The sequence below is a fragment of the Dermacentor andersoni genome, chromosome 4, assembly GCF_023375885.2.
Source record: "Dermacentor andersoni chromosome 4, qqDerAnde1_hic_scaffold, whole genome shotgun sequence".
NCBI lineage: Eukaryota > Metazoa > Arthropoda > Arachnida > Ixodida > Ixodidae > Dermacentor > Dermacentor andersoni.
Window position 1 is genome coordinate 667,885 of NC_092817.1, and position 20,313 is coordinate 688,197.

General features: G+C 47.7%; 1 protein-coding gene across 6 annotated transcripts in view; it reads right to left on the reverse strand.

The window, feature by feature from the left end:
• tweek (transmembrane protein KIAA1109 homolog tweek) overlaps positions 1-20,313 on the reverse strand; it is a 647,796-nt gene that overhangs the window by 418,126 nt on the left and 209,357 nt on the right. For all 6 annotated transcript variants that reach the window (XR_008613545.1, XR_008613544.1, XM_050182732.3 and 3 more), the window contains exon 19: positions 5,939-6,151. Coding sequence is in view for 4 of the 6 variants with exons in the window: in XM_050182732.3 (XP_050038689.2) it covers positions 5,939-6,151 (213 nt within the window). In the remaining 2 variants the exon portion in view is untranslated. The remainder of the gene's footprint in view (positions 1-5,938; positions 6,152-20,313) is intronic.

Consider the following 20,313-nt stretch of genomic DNA (forward strand, 5'->3'; position numbering starts at 1 on the left):
GATAGGAGGGAAGAAGGAGGAGGGGGGAGGCATTCTGCTCTGGCAGCAACAGTGCATTTTTCAACCAGGCGCAAGGGAAACTGATGTTCACAGCTCAATCTCGCATGCCATATATGGAGGCAAGCGGAGAGGCAGCGCAAGAGAGAGAGGAGGTGGCTTCGACTCCACCACCAAGTGTGTACTTTGTAATGTCATGAATGGTCGGGCATGCCGTATCTTGAAAATGATCTGCAGATGGCTCATACTTTTATGCGCGCGAGACTGTGTGCTCGCCACTCTTGCGTTGAAGCGGTAGACTGCACGAAGGTCACTTCGCTCACTGCTGCTGCCGCATTGCTCACAACAGCGCTTTGATAGCAAGTGTCTGCGCTCATCGAGTGTGATGTGTTCATGTTTGCTTGTGTGCGCTGACACCATATGCTTGTTAATTCAGTTAGTAAGTGAATGTTTCTAAGTTTATTCGTCCGATAGAACTACTATCCTTACTTCGCATAGCTGTGCACTAATTTGCTATCGCAATGGATGCTTCGTCTTGCGGGAGAACCTGCAACTTCTTTTTTTCATGCCAAGCAAAGGTGCCCTCTCCCTTCTTCCCACCTCGCATTAGATTTGTTATTGCATTATGTTATTGCAAATGCAGTACTTGGACATCAGTGATTCTGTTAGGTGTCTCACACTCTGTAGAAAAACAAATGAAGGGGCTTGCTACGCAAGCTGTGCTGCAAAAGTCCTGCCTGCATGTGGCACAAACAGTGGTGGTCCAGTCAGTTTAGAATTTGTAGCAACTTTTGGAGCAGGAAAAATGTCGTTCTGGAGCAGTTTAGGAGCAGCCACACCAGCCTTTGGAGCAGTTTCGGGAAAAGAAAAATTTGTCTTTTTAGAACACTTGGAGTAGTACTGCAATAATCTGAAGTCATTTGGCAAAGCTTGTTATTACTGTGTAATCTGTAAGTGCTGCTCAAGAGTGAAGAAAGACACAAAGCCAACAGCGACCAACTAAGCTTGCCTTCCCACGGACGGTATTCCACGCACAGTATGTTGCAAACATTTTAGCGCAACAGCATTAAGGGTCCTGTGTCACAAAAAATCCGATCAGACCTTGCTTGGCAAAAAATTATTCCGAACCACATCCACGCAGGCCCTCCACGTGGCGCAAGGTGTTACTGAACTAATTGAATCCTCAAAGGAAAATACGTCAGAAAAATCGTAATGTATGACCTGAACTCAATCTACAGACATGATAGTGTAAGAGTTTAATTTGAATATACCAGGAAACATAATTCTGTTACGCAGAAACTCAAACACATATCCTTTTCCCAAGCGGCACGGCACACTCAGTTCCTTGGAAGAATACCATTGCGCTCGGCTCCACACATCTGCAAGAAAGCGGCGGTTGCTGCGAAGTGTGACAAGCAGTCAGGGATCTTTGGAATTTATTGTGTTCCACTCTTAAAGGCGAAGCTTGAGCAGCCTCAAAATTTCTTTAATTGGGTAGGCAAATAAAAAAATTTGGAGGCCGCTTAAGCTTCAAATGTGGAAAAAAAAAGTATTCGCACACGGACATGATTGCACACGAATCAGTCACGTGACATGTGACGTGAAACAGATCACATTGCAGAGCGGATAGAGCAGCTCTCGCAAGGGCAAAGGTGATGGAGCAAATGCAACCAAGCCAAAAATCCCAACAGTGATTTAGCTTTCCGCCGTATTGTGAAGCACTTTGTGCTGTCTGAGGGAGCACTATGGGCATGGGTGACACTTGATCAGGTGGTGGGCTCGAATTGCAATGTTCTCCAACATGTGAATATAGCTCTCTCTTTAGAATCTGCTGTGCTAGGACAGCTTTTCAGCACAGCTTATTGTGATCCAAGTTCTAGTTTGCCAGTTCCATGTGTACTATTGCCTAACTACTAAATGCAAAATGGCAACCCGTAAAAAGGAGGATAATGGGATAGTCGATGGAGGGGAGAAGAGAGCTTCAATATGCAGGGGTGGAGAGCGAGTGACGTTGCCCTGCCCATTTTATATATAGGATAATTAAATATTGGATGGCATACTTTCCCTTGACGCGTAGCTTCACGAAAGCACGTGTCACACTGCTGTGAAGCCACACCTCAAGGCAAATTCACATATAACCCGCACTCCGACATTATTGCTACATCAAAAAACTGTTTGCCGCAGGTTATACGTGAACGTCCCATTTTTCGGACTCGCTAGGGGCTCAGAAGGGTTTGGGTGCGAGTAAGTTGGTACGGGTTATTCATTTTAAACAGCACACACACACAAAAAAAGAAACACGGAAGAGGTAGAGCATGAGACCAGCACTGACTGCCAACATGTTTACTGAAGCCTGCCCACATATATATAACAAATATATACTATTCCCAATGGGCTGAAAGAGAGAAAGGAAGAAAGGGATGGTGTGTCATCATCAATCAACTCTTGTAGCACATGCATCACAAACGTATAACAATGTATATATGAGATTGTCACAGTCTTGTTTATGCCCTTTACCACTTCGCCCAGTTTCTTGAGTGAACGCACCTCTTGCTATAAAACTTCCATCAAGGATGACAGCAGTTGTGCTGGATAGCCATTTGCTTTAAGCCGATGGACCCGGTTGGCGAAGCTGCTGGGTGTCAAGTGGGGGCAAGAGTGAACGACAACATTTCTGAGAGACCCTAGGGCTATGGAGCACTTCACCACTTTTAAATGATTGGAAGTGGAGGGGGGCGGTGTTTTTTATAATATGGGGCATACATCCAACACGAGTGCCTCTCCTCGAGGTGCAGTCGAGGAAGTGGATTTCGACTTCATCAAGGAATTCCCTTGTAAACATGTACCCTCAAGAAATGCTCCTGAATTTTTCAAAACTTGGTCGAACAGAGCTGTGGTTTCATTTGAGTGGGCAGAAAGGATCACCAAAAAATTGTCACCGTAATGGGACCTTTCACCCAACCTGCACTGCTGAGGTTATCCTGGCAGAGAGGAGACTATCATAGTGTGCCAACAATAAATCACTCATTATGGATGCAATGCAAGAGCCTACGTATATCACGTTTTTTTGCACATAGAACTCTTCATTATGTAACACAATGGTGGATCTTAGGTAGATCTGCAGCAGATCCAGGAAATTGGCGCCGTTGATGCAACTGCATTCTGGAACCGAACCTCGCCTATCGCCTCAATGCCTTCTAGGACAATGACGGTGAGGTGATCTTCAGGTAGGGAATATTACAAATCCTTGATGTCTACCAAAATGCCTGTGTTCTTTTGAGGCTTGAGTCTTTCAGGAACTAAACTACCTCTGTGGAGTTGTGCGCCAAGAACGGTTCTTTGATTGGCAGCTGCTTCAGACCTTGCAGAGAAGGTATGACCCAAGGCACTTCTGCCAAGTGCCCACTTCTGAGACAGACTCTGAAGGGGTCGCACATCTTGCAGGTTTTCTTAATAAAAGAATTCGCAGTTCCATCCGAAAGACAAAGCCCCTGATTGCAATAGCAAATTAGTAGATAGCTGTACGAAGTAAGGATAGTAGTTTTATTGGCCGTATAAAGTTGTAAACATTCGCTTACTAACTGAACAATGATAGAATATGTAGGTGTAACTCAACGAGGACGTAGAAAGAAAAAGACACACAGAGACAGTGCTGTCTTCGCATGTCTTGCTTCTTTGTACGTCCTTGTTCAGTCATGCTTACCCATTCTATCATGGATTCAGACCAACTAGCCCTTCATCATGTTTTAACTAAATTAACCAGCATGGTGTCATGTGCACACAGGTAAACATGAACACATCTTGCTCAATGACAGTGGAAACTATCTGAGAAAACGTTGGAGTTAGGAATCACGGCAGGAAATGCAAACCAATTGACCTCCGTGCATCTGCTGCTTCAATGTGAACGAAATGACAAAAGCACAGCACTTACAAAACTAGCAGCACTACGTGCACTCTGAAACATCGCAGATTGCTTTGAAGATGAGGCCTGCGTGGGTGCGTACTTTAGCCACGTTCGTGGACCACTTTCAAGACACACAAGCGCCGGCAACGTGTTCTTACGGCGTCCACCAAAGGAGTCTACTATGTCATCTGCGGTTTGCGGGGCCAACGCCGTAGTAGACGCCGCGGTTGTGTCCACTTTGTATAGAGTGGCAGGTGAGGAGGACATCGAGGCACCAGAGCAGCCGTCGGAGAAGATTGCCCCTCCTCCCTGCCTTGCACACCATAGGAGAGGGCATGCATTTGGGCCAAGTTCCTCGCGCGCATGCCAAGTTGAACGGCATTTGCCAGCTCACCCTCACATGCTTTCACTCATGTGGAACCTCAAGGCGATGGTGAGGACGACGGCAGAAATGTGCCTGGAGTGTCCATATAATTGATATCGCAATAAAATGCAGAAAGGCATATTTCCTTGGAGTGCTTCAGAGAATTCAGAGAAGTTGTCTAATGTGACGAAGCACTCCAAGTAAATGTGCCTCTCTGCTCTAAAAAAAATTTTTAAAAATGTCTGCCTTCATTTCACCCTCTTAAAGAACATGTACAACGAAGCTGTTGCCGAAGTTAGACAAGCGTAACTGACATTGACAAGCATCACCAGCACAAGTGACGTACGTCCTGCACAGATGCACATGTGTGGAATTGCAGCATACACCCTTATTCTTCCAGGCTCGCCGCCAAGCGCAAGTGCCGCATTGAACTAATTAAAAATTTCAAAGTAAGTTGCGTGAGAGAATTCATTAAGTATGACTTACACACAAGCTGCAGAAATTATAGCTTCGGATTGTAATTTGAATATACGAGAAAGCATATTTTAGATACACAGAAACCCAAAGACAAAGCCATTTTCCAGGCAATGTTTGAAGTCTGCCTGGGTGGCCACAGTCACTGGGTGGGGTCCTCTTTTTGGGTGAGCACAGAATGTCTCCACGAAAAATCCTGACGAACAAGAAGCCAACAGCTTCGCTGTAAAACATGGCACCGAACAGCAAGAAGCTTGGTAGCAAACGTTGAAGGAGCTAGGCCTAGCATTGCCACAGTGGTGGCTATATATGGCTGCAAGCGGTTTAGCGTGCGAGGGTGCGGTTCAAGGCGGTGACATTATGAACATGGCAGCAGTCGCACCTACGATTAATGCCGTTTCGGACCTACGGTCATGACGAAAAGTCAGGAAAATCAGATGACAAAGGCTTTTTTTTGCATCCGAAAGTTCGGACGTTCTTGTACATTTACTTTATGGAGGATGCAGCAGCGTCGTGGGGTGCCCGAATTATCGGGCGTCGAGAAATCAGTCGTTGACTGTATACTATGCTGAAATAAATATTTCTGCTGTAAATATACACATTTGCATTGGATTGTTCTGTATTCAATTCAATATTTGAGGCTTACTATCTGTATTCTAAAAAAGTTGACACCAGCCCACCTCTTAAAATAACATATAGGTCACTGTGTGCAAGACCACAGCATCAGTGGTATAATGATTTCAAGTTCTTCTTTACTGACATGCTGAAGGGCATCGTGAAGATGTTACAGCCAAGGAAAATGTAAGCTCCATACTCTAGTTTTGTGCACTGCTATTCAGGTGCTGATACTGGAAGTTATTTGCTATCACAACAGCTGGCAGAGAATAAGTGCTGAATTAAATATGTTTTTCCATCATAGTCTGTAGGGAAAGTGCAACTGAACTTGCATAAAAATTTATAATATTGTTAAGGGATTGAGGGATTAAACACCAAAGACCATTTACCGTGCATATATATAAAAACAACTGCAGTGTAGGCTAGCTCAGCCGACAGCTTGAGACCCAGGAGCAGTTTGTCTTCGTTGGGGAGCCCGCGCACATCATCCATAAGAAACACACAATATGCATGCAGCAATATATATTGTATAAAATTGCATAAAGATCATAATAAACATGTGCTTGTGTAACACGGCAACATACCGCAGGTGAGCTATCTGTCGCATCATCAGAGCCAAAGAAGAAGCAACCGCCTAGACAGCCACAGCGACCTCCAGCACGGTTGTCTCCCCACAGGAACCAAAGCCGGTGTGTTGTTTTGTCATGTGCTCGAAGGAAGCCCTCCTGGCTATTTTGAGGCAGCAGCCCCTGTGCCCAGTTGTCCATCACAAGAGGCCCAAACTCCAGCTTGCCAGTCTGAAACAGAATTCAAAAGTAAGTGTAGGCCACAATGCCGCGTGACCCTTTAACACTAATGGTAACATAACTGTGATCTATTTGCAAGTATTGTACAGTGGAACCCTCATTATGCGATTTTGCAATGCCCCGGATTTAGTGACGGATTAGTGCAGCTTCAGCAAACTCTCCACAGAGACAATGCATTAAAGGCTGGGCCTTGCCAAACTTCTTTTGAAGTCAGAAAATACATTTGACATTAAATTACACTATTTCATATATACAGTAATCCCTCGTTATAACGAAATTGCTTTATTCGAAATTTCTTCCAGTCCTGACCCCAATGCATGCATTTTAAGCCGCATTACTCAAAGTGCACGAAGTGCTTGACCCGTTTGGAGCAAAGTGGCAAGTAGAGGCATCGCCGTCGCTGAGCGGTGGCAACCCTTTTGGGCATGCAGTGTCAAATTAATACTGCCGACAAATTAGTCTCATGCAGGCAGAGAACAGGCCACAAAAGTACCAAACCCACAACTCATTACCACATAGTGATGGGTACCAAGCGAGTGCCGACTGCTCCCAGCTGTTTACTGCGGAGCAAACGGAAGCTGTCAAATTCCATAGTGCAATGCGCCCGAGTTGTTAATCTCTGCTGCAATCACATCGCTGGTGTCTCCCATTATAGAATCCACATGTGAATGAAGTTTTCTCGAAGCTTTGCGATGTCAGAAAACCGCGGTCTCTTGGATGCCAAAAAGTGGCAAAAAGACGGCGGGCAGACTAATGCCATAGCATTCCATGGGGTGCACACGATGAGCAAAGTTTTACCACTCTAATGAGCACTTTATGTCAAGATTGGAGAGGCACTCAGAATTGGCTAAGAAACAGCCTACACCAGAATCTGAGAGACCACCAGCCTTTATAACAAAATATTCTAATGCCCTCCCAAACATAAACATCCTACGAAAATACCACCCAATATAATCAAAGAACGAGTGTCTGAGAAAAATGTTCCCAGTGGTACCAAGGGTGACCTATTGCCGCAATAGAAAATTTAAAGACATTTTAGTGCATGCAATAAAGTGAGCCAACATCATTCCCCTGTAATAAAAGCATGTTGCCACCCCAGATGCAAAACCTGCAGGCACCTTCAAAGTGACATTAAAATCAAAAGCACCGCAAATAGCTATACACACGAAGTGAAAGCTAGCTTTGCTAGTATTAGTTCCGATGTGATTTATATACTTGAATGTCGCTTCTGTAAGAAACAATATACTAATGAAATGGGACAAGCAATGAACATCATGTTAAACGGGCATCACATAGACACAGCTAAAAAGCTTCTCAAAGCCGTCTCGAAGCATTTCAGCCAACCAGGTCATAACATTGATGAACTTCAACTCTACATCCTAAAGTCAAATTTCTGTTCTGCATGAGACAGAAAATACAGAGAATCACAACTCATCCAAAAGTTCAAGACTTTGCAACCAATGGACATAAATGTTTCAAATGGAGCTTTAGAATCTATTTGCTACACTAAATTTCACCCTATAGGCAACAGCACTTAGTTATTTTTCATTGTGCTGTTTAGTGTTTCTTTTCTTTTTTTCTTCTGCCCTCCTTTTTCTTTATATATTGAATCCATTTTAGGAATTTTTTTTCCACAAGCACCATTTTCTACTGCTTCTTTTATTCTCTCTTTCAGAGAGGCACTAGGTCACTGACCTCCAGCAAAGTAGATAATACTCCCCCCCCCCCCCCCCATTGTCCAGGCTCCTTCCATGAAAAAACACATAGTCGGCTGATACACAGTGCTACTGCACATTCCCTCACCCACACTGAATAGCACCCCTTTCTATACCCTTGCCGCTAACACATCCTCAGTCGTTGCCTCGTCCACCTGCCTTACACCCACTCCCTTTTAGGTGAATTCTACCTACATATTGACACAATGATGTGGGTCTCCCGCACTGCGGGACGGTGCGCACAAAGTTCGGCACCATGAAAGACAATGAAGCGCCTAAGCTGCACGCTCTTCTTCTGGCCCGCCATTAAAGAGAAGCATCTCTTTTGCAAGACTCCATCTTCAATCTATGTTAAGTTTTTCTGGTGGAGGTGCGGGGTACATGCGACCACTAACAGATCGAACACGGTCTACAAGCCCAGTATGAATTCCGGAGGAGCTGACTCCTGTTCACGTACGGACAAGCCGTCTGTTGTATCAGTCATCGTGCCGTGCCCGACTTTGCCGCGGGCACCGGAGAACCACGATATGAACCGCCCAGGCCGTACCTCGAACAACACTCTTCTTTATTAATCCGTGATGAGCACATATCCGGTGTAGACGCAACCGTTGTTGCAGTCGAGAGCGGAGGAGAACAGGTGCATGCGTCAGCTGACGTGACAAGGCACGTGCCTGGCGGCATCTAAGTTATATAAACACAACTACTGAATACCACATTTTACCCCCTCAAAAAGAGTTACTTAACAAATTAACAACTGGAAACACTATAAGCACTTTATATTTATGATAGTCTTTAAACCACGATGGTGGTCTTCTTTGCCTTGTCGAACACCTCAGTTCCAGAAAGTCCCTTTCATCTGGTGTCTGAGCAAATGGCTGTTGAGGTGGGTCATGGTTTTCCTGCTGTGGCTCGCCAAACGGTGTTACGTTTTCAGGCGAACAGCTTCTTGCAACTGTAGGTGGTGTGACTGGTCGAGGACAGGGTACCAGCCTATCCCGATTCCAAATGTGGCCATCATTAAGCTTGTAGGTGTCTTGGCCGCATTGGTCAACAATGGTGAATGGGCTTGAGTAGCTCAAAGCGCCCTTAGGCACATGACCTGGCAACCTGACTCGAACCGACTGACCTATTGTTAATGGAGAAGGCTTTGCAGCTCGTCAACGGTCAGTGTAGGACCTACTTGCTTGTTGTTTTTGTGCTACTCTGCTGCGGACGGCTTTCATCGCTGCGTGCAGGTATTAGAAAAACTGTTTACCTGGCCCTCCTACAAGATCAAGTTTTGTTCTGGGATGGTGGCCGTGAAGGAAGGAAGGCTTCACTCCTGTAGTGGGATGCGGCGTGAAATGGCAGACTCCGAGGTAGTTGGTGATAGCTTCCTTCAAAGGCCGACGTTCTCGTGTGCACACTGGAACATACTCTTTAAGTACCCGATAAAACCTTTCTATTTGACCGTTGGATTGCAGATGATAGACTGCCGAATATGCATGGGCGATGCCGCATTCCTTAAGAAAACTGTCAAACTCACAGGCTGTAAATTGAGGACCATGGTCGCTCACAATCTTGTCAGAATATCCTTCTCTGCTGAAGATGCTTCGCAGAAAGGAGATGACTGTTGTGGTAGTCACTTTCACCGAGAAACAAACCTCTGGCCACTTGCTGAAATAATCAATGGTTGTAATGGCAAATCAGCAATCTGCAGGCACATTTGAAAAAGGGCCTATGATATCAATTCCTAGCTTCTGCCATTGTGCTGATGGGAATGCAACTGGCTGCAGGTGTGGTGTCAGCGGTTTTGCAGACTTGTCAACTGATTGGTATACCCAGCAAGATGCAATCAATTGTTCCACCTGCTTGCACATAGCAGGCCACCAGTATTGTTCCCGTAGTCGCTGCTTCGTCCTTGTTATCCCTGGATGGGACTCGTGGGCTGGGTCAAAAAGCCGTGCTATGTGGGAACGAAGGTACGACGAATTTGTCTCCACGAAGCAGGAGGTCTCCAACGACTGAGAGCTCAGTCCGCACCCGGTAGAATGGAACTGCATCGGGAGGCAACATCTTCACTGTAGGCCATCCCGACGTCACCCACATTATGACCTGTTGAAGCAGAGGGTACCTGTTGTATCCTTTATTGTTTCAGTTTCGTTTCTTTCAGTGTACATATTGTCATCGTCATTCAATATGATTTCCTATATAAGTGGCTTTACTGTGACGAATAAAGGGGAGAGTTGCATACTGCGCTTGCGTGGTCCAGGGTCATGCGTCTGGTCTAAGCCAGACACCACATATTTTGGCGACGAGGGTCAGTATCGGAGCCATGCCGCTGGAGTGTTTCCCAGCACCACCCCCTTTCTTGCCGGCACCCGGCGACCCGGCTGTGCCTTGGCAGCAGTGGAAACGCGTATTCCTGAATTTCCTGGAGGCCATTGGCGGCGATGAACTGAAGCCGAAGCGTTGCAAGGCAATTCTGCTAAACTCGCTCGGGGTTGAAGGCCAGCGAATTTTCTACAGCATCCTCGCACAAGGAGCGGACGTGACCGCGGACGCCAAGGCCGAGGACAAGGTGGACCAGTTCAAGGACGCGCTTGCTGCACTGGATACGCATTTCGCGAGCGCTACGAATGATTTGGTGGAGCGGCGCCGGTTTCGCCAAAGACGACAACTGCCTGGTGAGACCTTTCAAGCATTTACAAACAGTCTTCGGGAACTTGCGTCTACTTGCAATTTTGGCAGTGCTACCGATAGCATGATTCGAGACCAATTACTGGAAGGCACTTCGTCACGAACAACCCGTGAACGCATGCTTTATGAAGGGTCGTCGCTTACACTGCAGCGTGCTGTTGACATCGGGAAGCAAATTGAGCAAACGCAACAAGAGCTCGGGGAATTCGCGCATAGCACTGTGAACAAGATTCAAGATGTGCGAAAAAGGTCAGACTCTGAGCAAGGAAGTTGCTACAGGTGCGGCTCGTCATCGCATATGGCTAACTCGACTGCATGTCCGGCGAGGAACAAGCGTTGCCACTCTTGTGGAAAAATTGGTCACTTTTCAAGCATGTGCAAATCGAAGAAAAAGAAATATGCCGTTCGAAAGCCCGAGACGGCCAATGCCGTCACGCTACTTCAAATCGGTGACCGTAATGCGTCGGCGAAAGATATTCGTGCCAACATTTCTATCGGGAAGATAAGATTGTCGTTGCTTGTCGACACGGGCGCTACGGTTTCATTGCTCAGTGAAGAGCACTACCACAAATATCTAGCCAACACCTACTCATTGCGACCGCCGACTGCCAATTTGTGTAACTATTCCGGAGAACACATCAAATTAAGCGGTTGCTTTCTTGCTGACGTATCTTACAAGGGAAACAGAGCCAGTGTGCTTTTTCATGTCGCAACCAAGGGCACTTCGCTGCTGGGGCTTGATGCCGTTCGGAGCCTGGGAATCACTATCAACGGCTCAACCTTGAATTGCTGCCAGGTGACATGCCCTGATTCACTGCCTTCAGAATTCATGCACCAGTTTGCGCACTTGTTCACGGAACAGTTAGGGCATGTGAAAGGCTTTGTTCACCATATTAAATGCCGTTCATCTGTGAAACCAGTCGTTGCGAAGCTCCGACGCCTGCCGCTCACGCTACGGCAACAGGTATCGGTAGACATACAACGTCTGCTGGCCGAAGATATAATTGAACCTGTCGACGCATCGGAGTGGATTTCACCGATCGCTGTCGTGAGGAAGAAGGACGGTTCAATTAGGTTGTGTGTGGACCTACGTGAAGTGAACAAGGCAGTAATTGCCGATGCTTTTTCTCTTCCGCATACAGAGGAACTACTTCATGAACTAGCTGGAGGAACGTGCTTCTCAAAGCTCGACTTAGCGTCGGCATACCACCAGCTAGAACTGACTCCAGAAAGTCGGGGACTAACCACCTTTATCACACACGGAGGATTGTTTCGTTTTAAGAGAGTGTGTTTTGGCCTTGCATCTGCCCCTTCAGCCTTTCAGAGAATGATGCAGCATATTTTGAAAGATTGTAAAGGCGTGCTTTGTTACATTGATGACGTGATTGTGTGGGGCAAGACACGTGAGGAGCACCACAAGAATCTACACCAAGTGCTAAAACGCATTGGTGATTCAGGCTTGAAGCTCAACCAGAAATGCAGATTTGCTGTTTCAGAACTATCCTTTTTAGGGCATACGGTGAGCTCAAAAGGGCTCACACCATTGCAGTCTAAGGTTGACGCTATTGTCAAAGTGCCTGCTCCTCACGATGTTGCCACTTTGAGGTCATTTTTGGGTCTCGCTGGTTACTATGCTCGGTTTGTGCCGCGAATTGCTGATCTCGTCGAGCCGCTTAGAAGGCTCCTGCGGTCTGGTCAACAGTTCACGTGGGATGATGAGGCTGAGCGTAGCTTCCAGCTTGTTAAGACAGCTTTGTCTTCAAGCCCAGTCATACAAATGTTTAACCCAGACCTTGATGTAATTGTTACGACAGATGCTTCTGATAAGGGACTGGGAGCCGTTATTCAGCAACGCGATGGTGACAGCGTACGCACGGTAGCCTTCGCATCGCGTGCCCCGACTCCTGCTGAGCGGAAGTACTCCGCTGGGAAACGTGAGGCCCTTGCTTGTCTCTTCGCGTGCGAGCGCTGGCACGTCTACTTGTGGGGTAGAAAATTCTTGTTGCGTACGGACCATCAGGCACTGGTGACGTTACTTTCAGCTGCCGGTACAGGACGCCGACCTTTGCGTATATCCAGATGGTCAGCTCGACTTTTGTATTATAACTTCGACATAGAGTACCAAAAGGGATCGCAAAATGTCGTGGCCGATGCGCTTTCACGCCTACCTCTTGACTGTGATTCGCAGCAGACGATGCAGGAAGAAATTGTGTCCGTTGTATCAGAGTGCCTAACAAAGGAACGGCTGCAGGTGGCCACTGCTGCAGACAGCACACTGCAACAGGTTGTTGTGCACGTGGTACATGGTTGGGCGCCTAGAAAAGCTTTGCCAGCAGAAGTAATGCCGTACTTTAACGTGCGGGAAGAGCTTTCTTTCGTTGATGGCCTTTTGATGCGCGGCGAGCAGGTAGTTGTTCCGAGTGAATTAACCTCGCTCCTTGTTGGTTTTGCGCACGAAGGTCACCCAGGAATTGTGAGGACGAAGCAGAGACTACGTGATCTTTACTGGTGGCCGCGTTTGAATAAACAGGTAGAAGAAGCAATCCATTTTTGTCATATCTGCCAGGCCGCGGACAAGTCCGCTAAACCGTCGTTTGCACCGCTGCAGCCGGTGACGTTTACAGCGCTACCATGGCAGAAATTAGCAATGGATACAGTGGGACCGATTGACTGGGCCCCTTCAAACTGTAGGTACATGATATCGCTGATCGATTATCATTCCAAGTGGCCTGAGGTTGCCTTTTCATCTACAGTGACGTCACAGAGTGTGGTCGATTTTTTGCAGACTGTGTTCAGCCGAGAAGGCTATCCGGAAGAAATTGTCACAGATAATGGGCCTCAGTTTAGATCGCAAATGTTTGAAACATTCTTGAGAGAGAGGGGTATAGCACATCGTTGTTCTTCTCTGTACTATCCACAAGGAAACAGCGCGATTGAACGCTTTAATCGCGTGCTGAAAGATTTCATGCAGGTTGCCCGATTGGAACAATGGCCCCTCCAGGCTGCTGTGGTTGACTATCTCGGCATATATAGGTCGACGCCGCATGCGACAACGGGTGTGTCGCCAGCCAAGTTGCTTCACGGGCGCCAGCCAAGGACAAGACTAAATACAGTGGGTTTGCCGACAAGAGAGGGTGTCCATGCCAGTTCGAATAAAAATGTTCCTGCTAGGGTTAAGGCGAAGCAGACGTATGCAAAACAGTATACGGACAGGAGGCGAGGTGCGAAAAGACCAGCCTTTAGTGTAGGGGACTTCGTTCGTGTACGCAAGCCAGCAGGCGGTGGGAAAGCGTCGGTAAACTACATGGGACCTTTCAAGATTGTCAGCAGAAAAGGCAAAAATAGCTTTTTGATGAGCAACGGTCGTCGCTGGAACGCGTCTAAACTAGTTCGGTTTCCCTGCAATCAATCGCAGACAACAGAACAATGGGCATGGGAATTGCCTCATGACTACTCGGGTACCGCTGGGGCTGAAAGCCGCGCAGACGCTGAACAGGGTGAACTGTTGCGATCGCCGGAAACAAGGGCTGAAGTTAATGAAGAAGTGGTCGCTCCTTTAGAGGATTCGGTGGAGCAACCTTTGCGTCGCAGCACTAGGGTACGCCGACCTGTCGAAAGATTTGGGTTTTCTTTATCTGAACAATAAGTGCTTAGTTCGTGTTATTTTGGTTGTTGCAAATTACTATGTTGTATTTTCAAGCGGGAGGCGATGTTGTATCCTTTATTGGTTCAGTTTCGTTTCTTTCAGTGTACATATTGTCATCGTCATTCAATATGATTTCCTATATAAGTGGCTTTACTGTGACGAATAAAGGGGAGAGTTGCATACTGCGCTTGCGTGGTCCAGGGTCATGCGTCTGGTCTGAGCCAGACACCACAGTACCGCATTGTTTGAACGAAAAACTCCGCATAAGTAACGCAAGTTGAGAAAACACAAATGCTCTCCTCTCTCTCTTCTTCCTTCACATGACCTGGGAGGGGCATGCTTGAAAGAGCATCAGCAAGTATTCCTGTCACCCTTCTGGAATTCAATAGTAAAGTTTTATGCCATCAGCCTGGCGTGCCACCTTGCAATCCGGAACAGACGTCGACCTACTCCTTTTGCACACAGGAGTGTGACCAGAGCCTGGTGGTTGGTGTACAATGTGAATGGACGACCACAAAGGTATACTCTCCAATGTTTGCATGCCCACAAACAATCAAGGACCTCCAGTTCCCCGGAGTGCCAGTTGCCCCACAGGAACAGAATACTTCTGTTCCTGTGGGGCAAGGCTTCGAGAAGCAAAATCAATCGTTACAAGCTCATCATTTCTTGTCTGCTGCAACACCGCTCTCAATCCAATGAACGAGGTATCTGTACGACAATAACGTCACCCGCAGGATCAAATAGCTGTAAGCATCTTGTGGCCAAGCAACTTTTCAGCTGCTCGAAACAAACTTGTGTCGCATCATTCCAAGTGAATGGGATATTCTTACGCAGCAACTCGCAAAGAGGCTCGACAAGCATTACATAATCAGGCACAAACTTGGCATAATAGCCCACCATGCCCAAGAATGAGCGCAAAGTGTGCGGGTTTCTCACCCGCGCTCTTGGGACAAGGGAACGACAACACAGTAGTGCAAACAATCACAAGGGCATTTATTGCACCTTTCCTAGATCAATGCCTGCTAGCCGAGTTGCTATACACAAAACATGCTGATGGGCGCGCGACAAATCGCGGAAGTCCAACTCACCGCGACCGGATAGCAAGCAAATATGTTCGCCCCATGCTGGATCCCAATGCCTGGTCATTCGCGCATACTGTCACACGAACGGTGGCGCATTCGAAGGTGCCCTCGCGAGACGGTCTCGCAGAAGCATGGATCGGCGCATGCGCGGAACGTCCGCGCAGCTTGCAGAACCCGAACGAAAGAGAAAGAGCATTCTCCTTTCCACGGCCAAGTAACCCTGCTGTTAGGCGGCGTTAGCAGCGCAACACTCGCGCCATTTCTCGTACTGCACTTCAACCAGACCGACTGCCGCGGGCATCAGGCCGCGCCGCAAAGCCGGATTGCAGGAGACGGGAGCTATGCGGGAAAACAAAATATCAGGGGATGCGTGAGAGTCGCACATCCCCATAAGTGCCAATATTTGTTGGTGCCGGTGCAGCCTCGAAGGCGTCGATGTCGCTTTATTATAAAGGGCTTATTCGCTTGTGACTGATCCTGTGACCAAGGAAGTCTATTACTTGTACATTGAAAATGCATTTGTCATTCAGCTTCAATCCAGACTTTGCAATCACATGCAAGACTTGTTTCACATTCTCGAAGTGTTCCTCACATGTGCTTCCATACACAAGGAGATAATCGATCTAGCACAAAATGTCTTCGCAGTCCTGCAAAATAGTGACCCTCATTTTCTGAAAGGCAGACGTTGCCGATGCAAGGCCGAAGCAGGTGCGTTGGAATCTGTATAATCCACTATAGGTGATAAAGGTAGTCAATTCCCTGCTTTCAGGACTCAGCAGGACTTGGTGGTAGGCGGCTGCTAAATCAATCTTGGAAAAATACCTTGCACCGTGAAGTTTGTGCAATAGTTCTTCCGTGCGTGGCAGCGGAAATTTGTCAACAACAATCGCTTTGTTTGGTTCACGCAGATCGACACATTCTTATCTTTCCGCTTTTCCTTGCAACTACTACAATTGGTGACACCCATTCAGACGCATCAACCTTTTCTATGACATCATCATGCTGAAGGCGGCGCTGCAGCTCTTCACGTACCGGATCTCGCACCGAAAATGGCATGCACCATAACTTAGCAGCGACAGGCGTGATTCCTTCTCTTATCTTGACCTTATGAACAAAACTTTTTGACAGACCTAATTTTTCATCAAACAAGTGCAAAAACTGACAAAACAGTTCCGGATCAAGGCCTTGTGGCACTTTCGTAATGTGGGTGCATTGGAATGACATACCGTTAGTGTGTAGCCGCAGTGCTTCGATAGTGGTGATGCCGAGGATGTCAGTGACATCGTTCACAATGTAGAAAAGTATGTCGGCATGTCAACCCTGGAAGACAACTGGCACTGTCAAACACCCCTCTGTGCTTATCCTGTGCCTAAAAAAATCGTAAAGTGATGCTGATGACGGCTGCATGGAAAGACATTTCAACCTTGAATATGTGACGGTGGACAGAATCAAGACAGCAGAGCCCGTATCTACAAGGAAACGTATGGGTACATCTTGCATGAGGACTCGGATGTGTATTCCTGCTTTGCTCGAACGCGCGAGAAGCAAGACGTTGAGGTCGCCTGATGTACTGCAGATATTGACTTCTAGGACCACGAGGGCCTGCTCGTTTGGCATGCCGCTCTTACAGACACACTGAAAATGGCCTGGTTTGCTACATTTGCTGCATATTTTATTCTGCGCCTTGCATTTCTTGTAATCTGCAAGAAGCTGCGAAGACCCGCAACGAAAACAAGCCTTGTGCCGCTTCTGTAGCGGTAATCGCGATTCTGTACGGCATGGAATCCGATGTTTTTCCGCCTTTTGAATGCTCGCAGCGGATGACTGCAGCTCAAGCGAGTATTTCGTAGCTTCTTCAATATTGTTCGCAATAGTCAGCACACATTCAAGAGTAAGCGAAGTGCCTTTTAGAAGTAGGCGTTCCCGAAGAACATGGTTTCTCATTTCACTGCAAGTTGGTCATGAATGAAATCATCAACTTGCTCACCAAAGTCCCAACTCAATGCCAGCTTGCGTAACGCCGTGACGAATGCTGCTGCTGTCTCCCCAGGCAGTTGGAAGCGCTGTCCGAACCTATGCTGCTCCATGACGACGTTCGTTTTAGGAGTGAAGTAAGCGTCCAACGTAGCTACTGCTGCATCGTACTTCTCGCTCATGCCGCCTTTATCCTTTTCTTCTGCATGCGGCGTCGACAGTTTCTTCTCCAGCAATGCATAGTACAAGCGTTGGCCTTCAGTACCCAAACATTGCAGTAGCAAAGGTTTACGACGTGCAGGTGGGTGGGCGTCGCTCCCCGATGCCAGGAGATAATTCTTGAAAAGGCGGTGCCACTGCGTCCAAGGAATGGCGGGCTTCCCTGGCGTCGGCAGGAACTCAGGCGGTTCATGTAGGTTCATTGCGTCCACTTCAGTTGCCTCGACTGACGCAGTAGGAAAGTCTTCCACTGCGAGTGCTCCTTGACGTCGGCCCTATGAGAGTATATATTCTAGGGACCATAACATGGGGATTCAACACACAGTGCCCAAATGCCGCAGTATGCAGAAAGACACCACATCAGCCGGGACTACCTTTGTGGGTCAAAGGTTCGTCCAGGTCAACAAGATTGATGGAAATTATAACATGACACGGAAAGAGGAAAAGGCAACAAAAGCAGCACAGATTTCGTGAATTGCAAAGATCGGGCTCATTAGCCACTATGGGCATGCAGATCATGTTGCAGAGATGGAAGTGGCGAAGGAATTTTGGAGCAGCTCTGGGAGCAGCAAATTTGGCACACTGGAGTAGGTTTGGAGTCAGAATTGTTTGTTTTAGAGCAGAAGATACAAATTTCTGAGCATACTGGGTATGGCTCAACATAAGTGAAATACAAACAAATAAAGACTAAATGTTCACTGGACTTTTTCAGAACACTATTAGATGACGGTGAATCAGTTCTGGGAATGTCTGCAACGTGAATAAAAGTTCATTAAAAAATTTAAAAAAATGTCATACACCCGACAAAGGAAACCTATGTGTGTTCATCGGAAGCCACTATTAGTTACATACCAGACGTGACACCCAGCAACCGTCCACAAGGGCATCATCTCCTGTGGTTCTCCTCCAGTGCTCTTGGGACAAAGGAACGACAACACAGTAGTGCAAACAATCACAAGGGCATTTATTGCACCTTTCATAGATCAATGCCCGCCAGCCGAGATTCTATCCACAAAACATGCCGACGGACGCGCGACAAATCTAAGAAGTCCGACTCACCACGACGGATAGCGAGCGAATATGTTCGCCCCATGCTGGATCCGAACGCCTGGTCGTTCGTGCGTACGGTCCCGCGAACGGTGGCGCATTCGAAGGAGGCCACGCGAGATGGTCTCGCAGAAGCATGGATCGGCGCACGCGTGGGACGTTTGCGGCGCTTGCCGGCCCGCAACCCAAGAGAAAGCGTGTTCTCTCTTGCGCCCCCAAGTAACCCTGCCATGAGGCAGTGTTAGCAGCGCAACACTCGCGCCATGTCTCGTATTGCGCTTCAACCACGCCGACCGCCGCGGGCCCCAGGCCACGCGGCGTAGCCGCACTGCAAGAGACGGAAGCTTTGCGGGAAAAACAACATATCAGGGGACACGTGAGAGTTGCGCATCCCCACACTCCTTACCCCTACAGGGAGCCACGGACCTTGATAGGTAAATCCGGTGATGACGTAGGTGAGTGGCTCAGCCACTATGAGCAGGTGAGCCGATCCAGCGGTTAGAATGCTGCTAGCCAGTTGTCTAATGTGGGGTTGTTCCTTGATTTCATTGCGTTGGCATCGTTTCAGAACCATGAAGACACTTTGATAACCTGGGAACTATTTGTGGAGGAAATTAAGAGATGTTTTGGAGACCCAGCAACGAAGAAGAAACATGTGGAACAGACGTTGTCGCAGAGGGCTCAAGTCACAGGGAAGACCTGCAGAACCTACATTGAAGAGATACTGAAGTTGTGCAAGTCGGTGGATGCCCACATGGCAGAAGGAGACAAGGTGGGCTATATTCTCAAAGGTATTGCTGAGGATGTTTATCACTTCTTCATCGGCAAGGAGAGTCTGGAATCAGTGGCTGACATGATTAATCACTGTCAAACCTTTGAGGCCCTTAAAATACGTCGCATCACTTTGAAGTTTGGGTGTCTCGCCAATGTCACGATGGCTGCCACCGTCGATGTATGCCATGATTCACTACCTGCTGACCCTTCCTCCACCATTCGTCTCATTGTATGCCAGGAACTACTTCGGCATGCTTTTGTTCCTGTGCAAGCTAGAGACACGCAGTCTAATATGCCATCCAGAACTAACAATGCTGAAAGTTTCGACGAGCGCAGCTACTTCAACCGAGGACCTCAGCTGAGGGTTCCACTACCTATGGCCTCTAACATCGAGCCACCTTATGCGCCCCATGACAGTTACAGCTACAACAGCCAACCGTCTCCTTTCGTTATAGAGTGGGAACAGTGTGCCGAGCACACTCACGATACCGCAACTTTTGGTATGCTATGTGAATGCCCTGTGCTACCAGTGTGATGTTCGTGGACACATCGCCTGGTTCTGCCCTATGCTACGTCGCCCACATACGACACAATCCGAGTGGTCTGCGGCATTTTCACTGTGAAGCGAATGGCCCGATTACACCTGCCGGCCTTCGCATCTAACTGCCCAGTAGCCCGTGTACCGGGTGAATGCCTGTAGTGGCTCTTCCACCTCTGTGCGAAGTGTAATGCCACCTACTACGCGCCAGCGATGGAGATGGCAGCGCCAGGAGACGGTCACCGCCTCCACGGCCGAGGCCGCGGCCTTCATCTCCACCACCGGGAAACCAGCCTGCACAGCTGATGGAGGTGAAGTCCCTAGACGTACCCCATTGCACACTGGTGGAGGCATGGTGGAGGCAAGCAGTCATCTAGCCGTGCACTGCTCGCGTTGTGGCTCTAAACCCTTGTTTGACAAATCAAAAGTGATATCTAGAAACCCAGTCACTAGGGAAGTCATCGAGGCATTTGAAATGA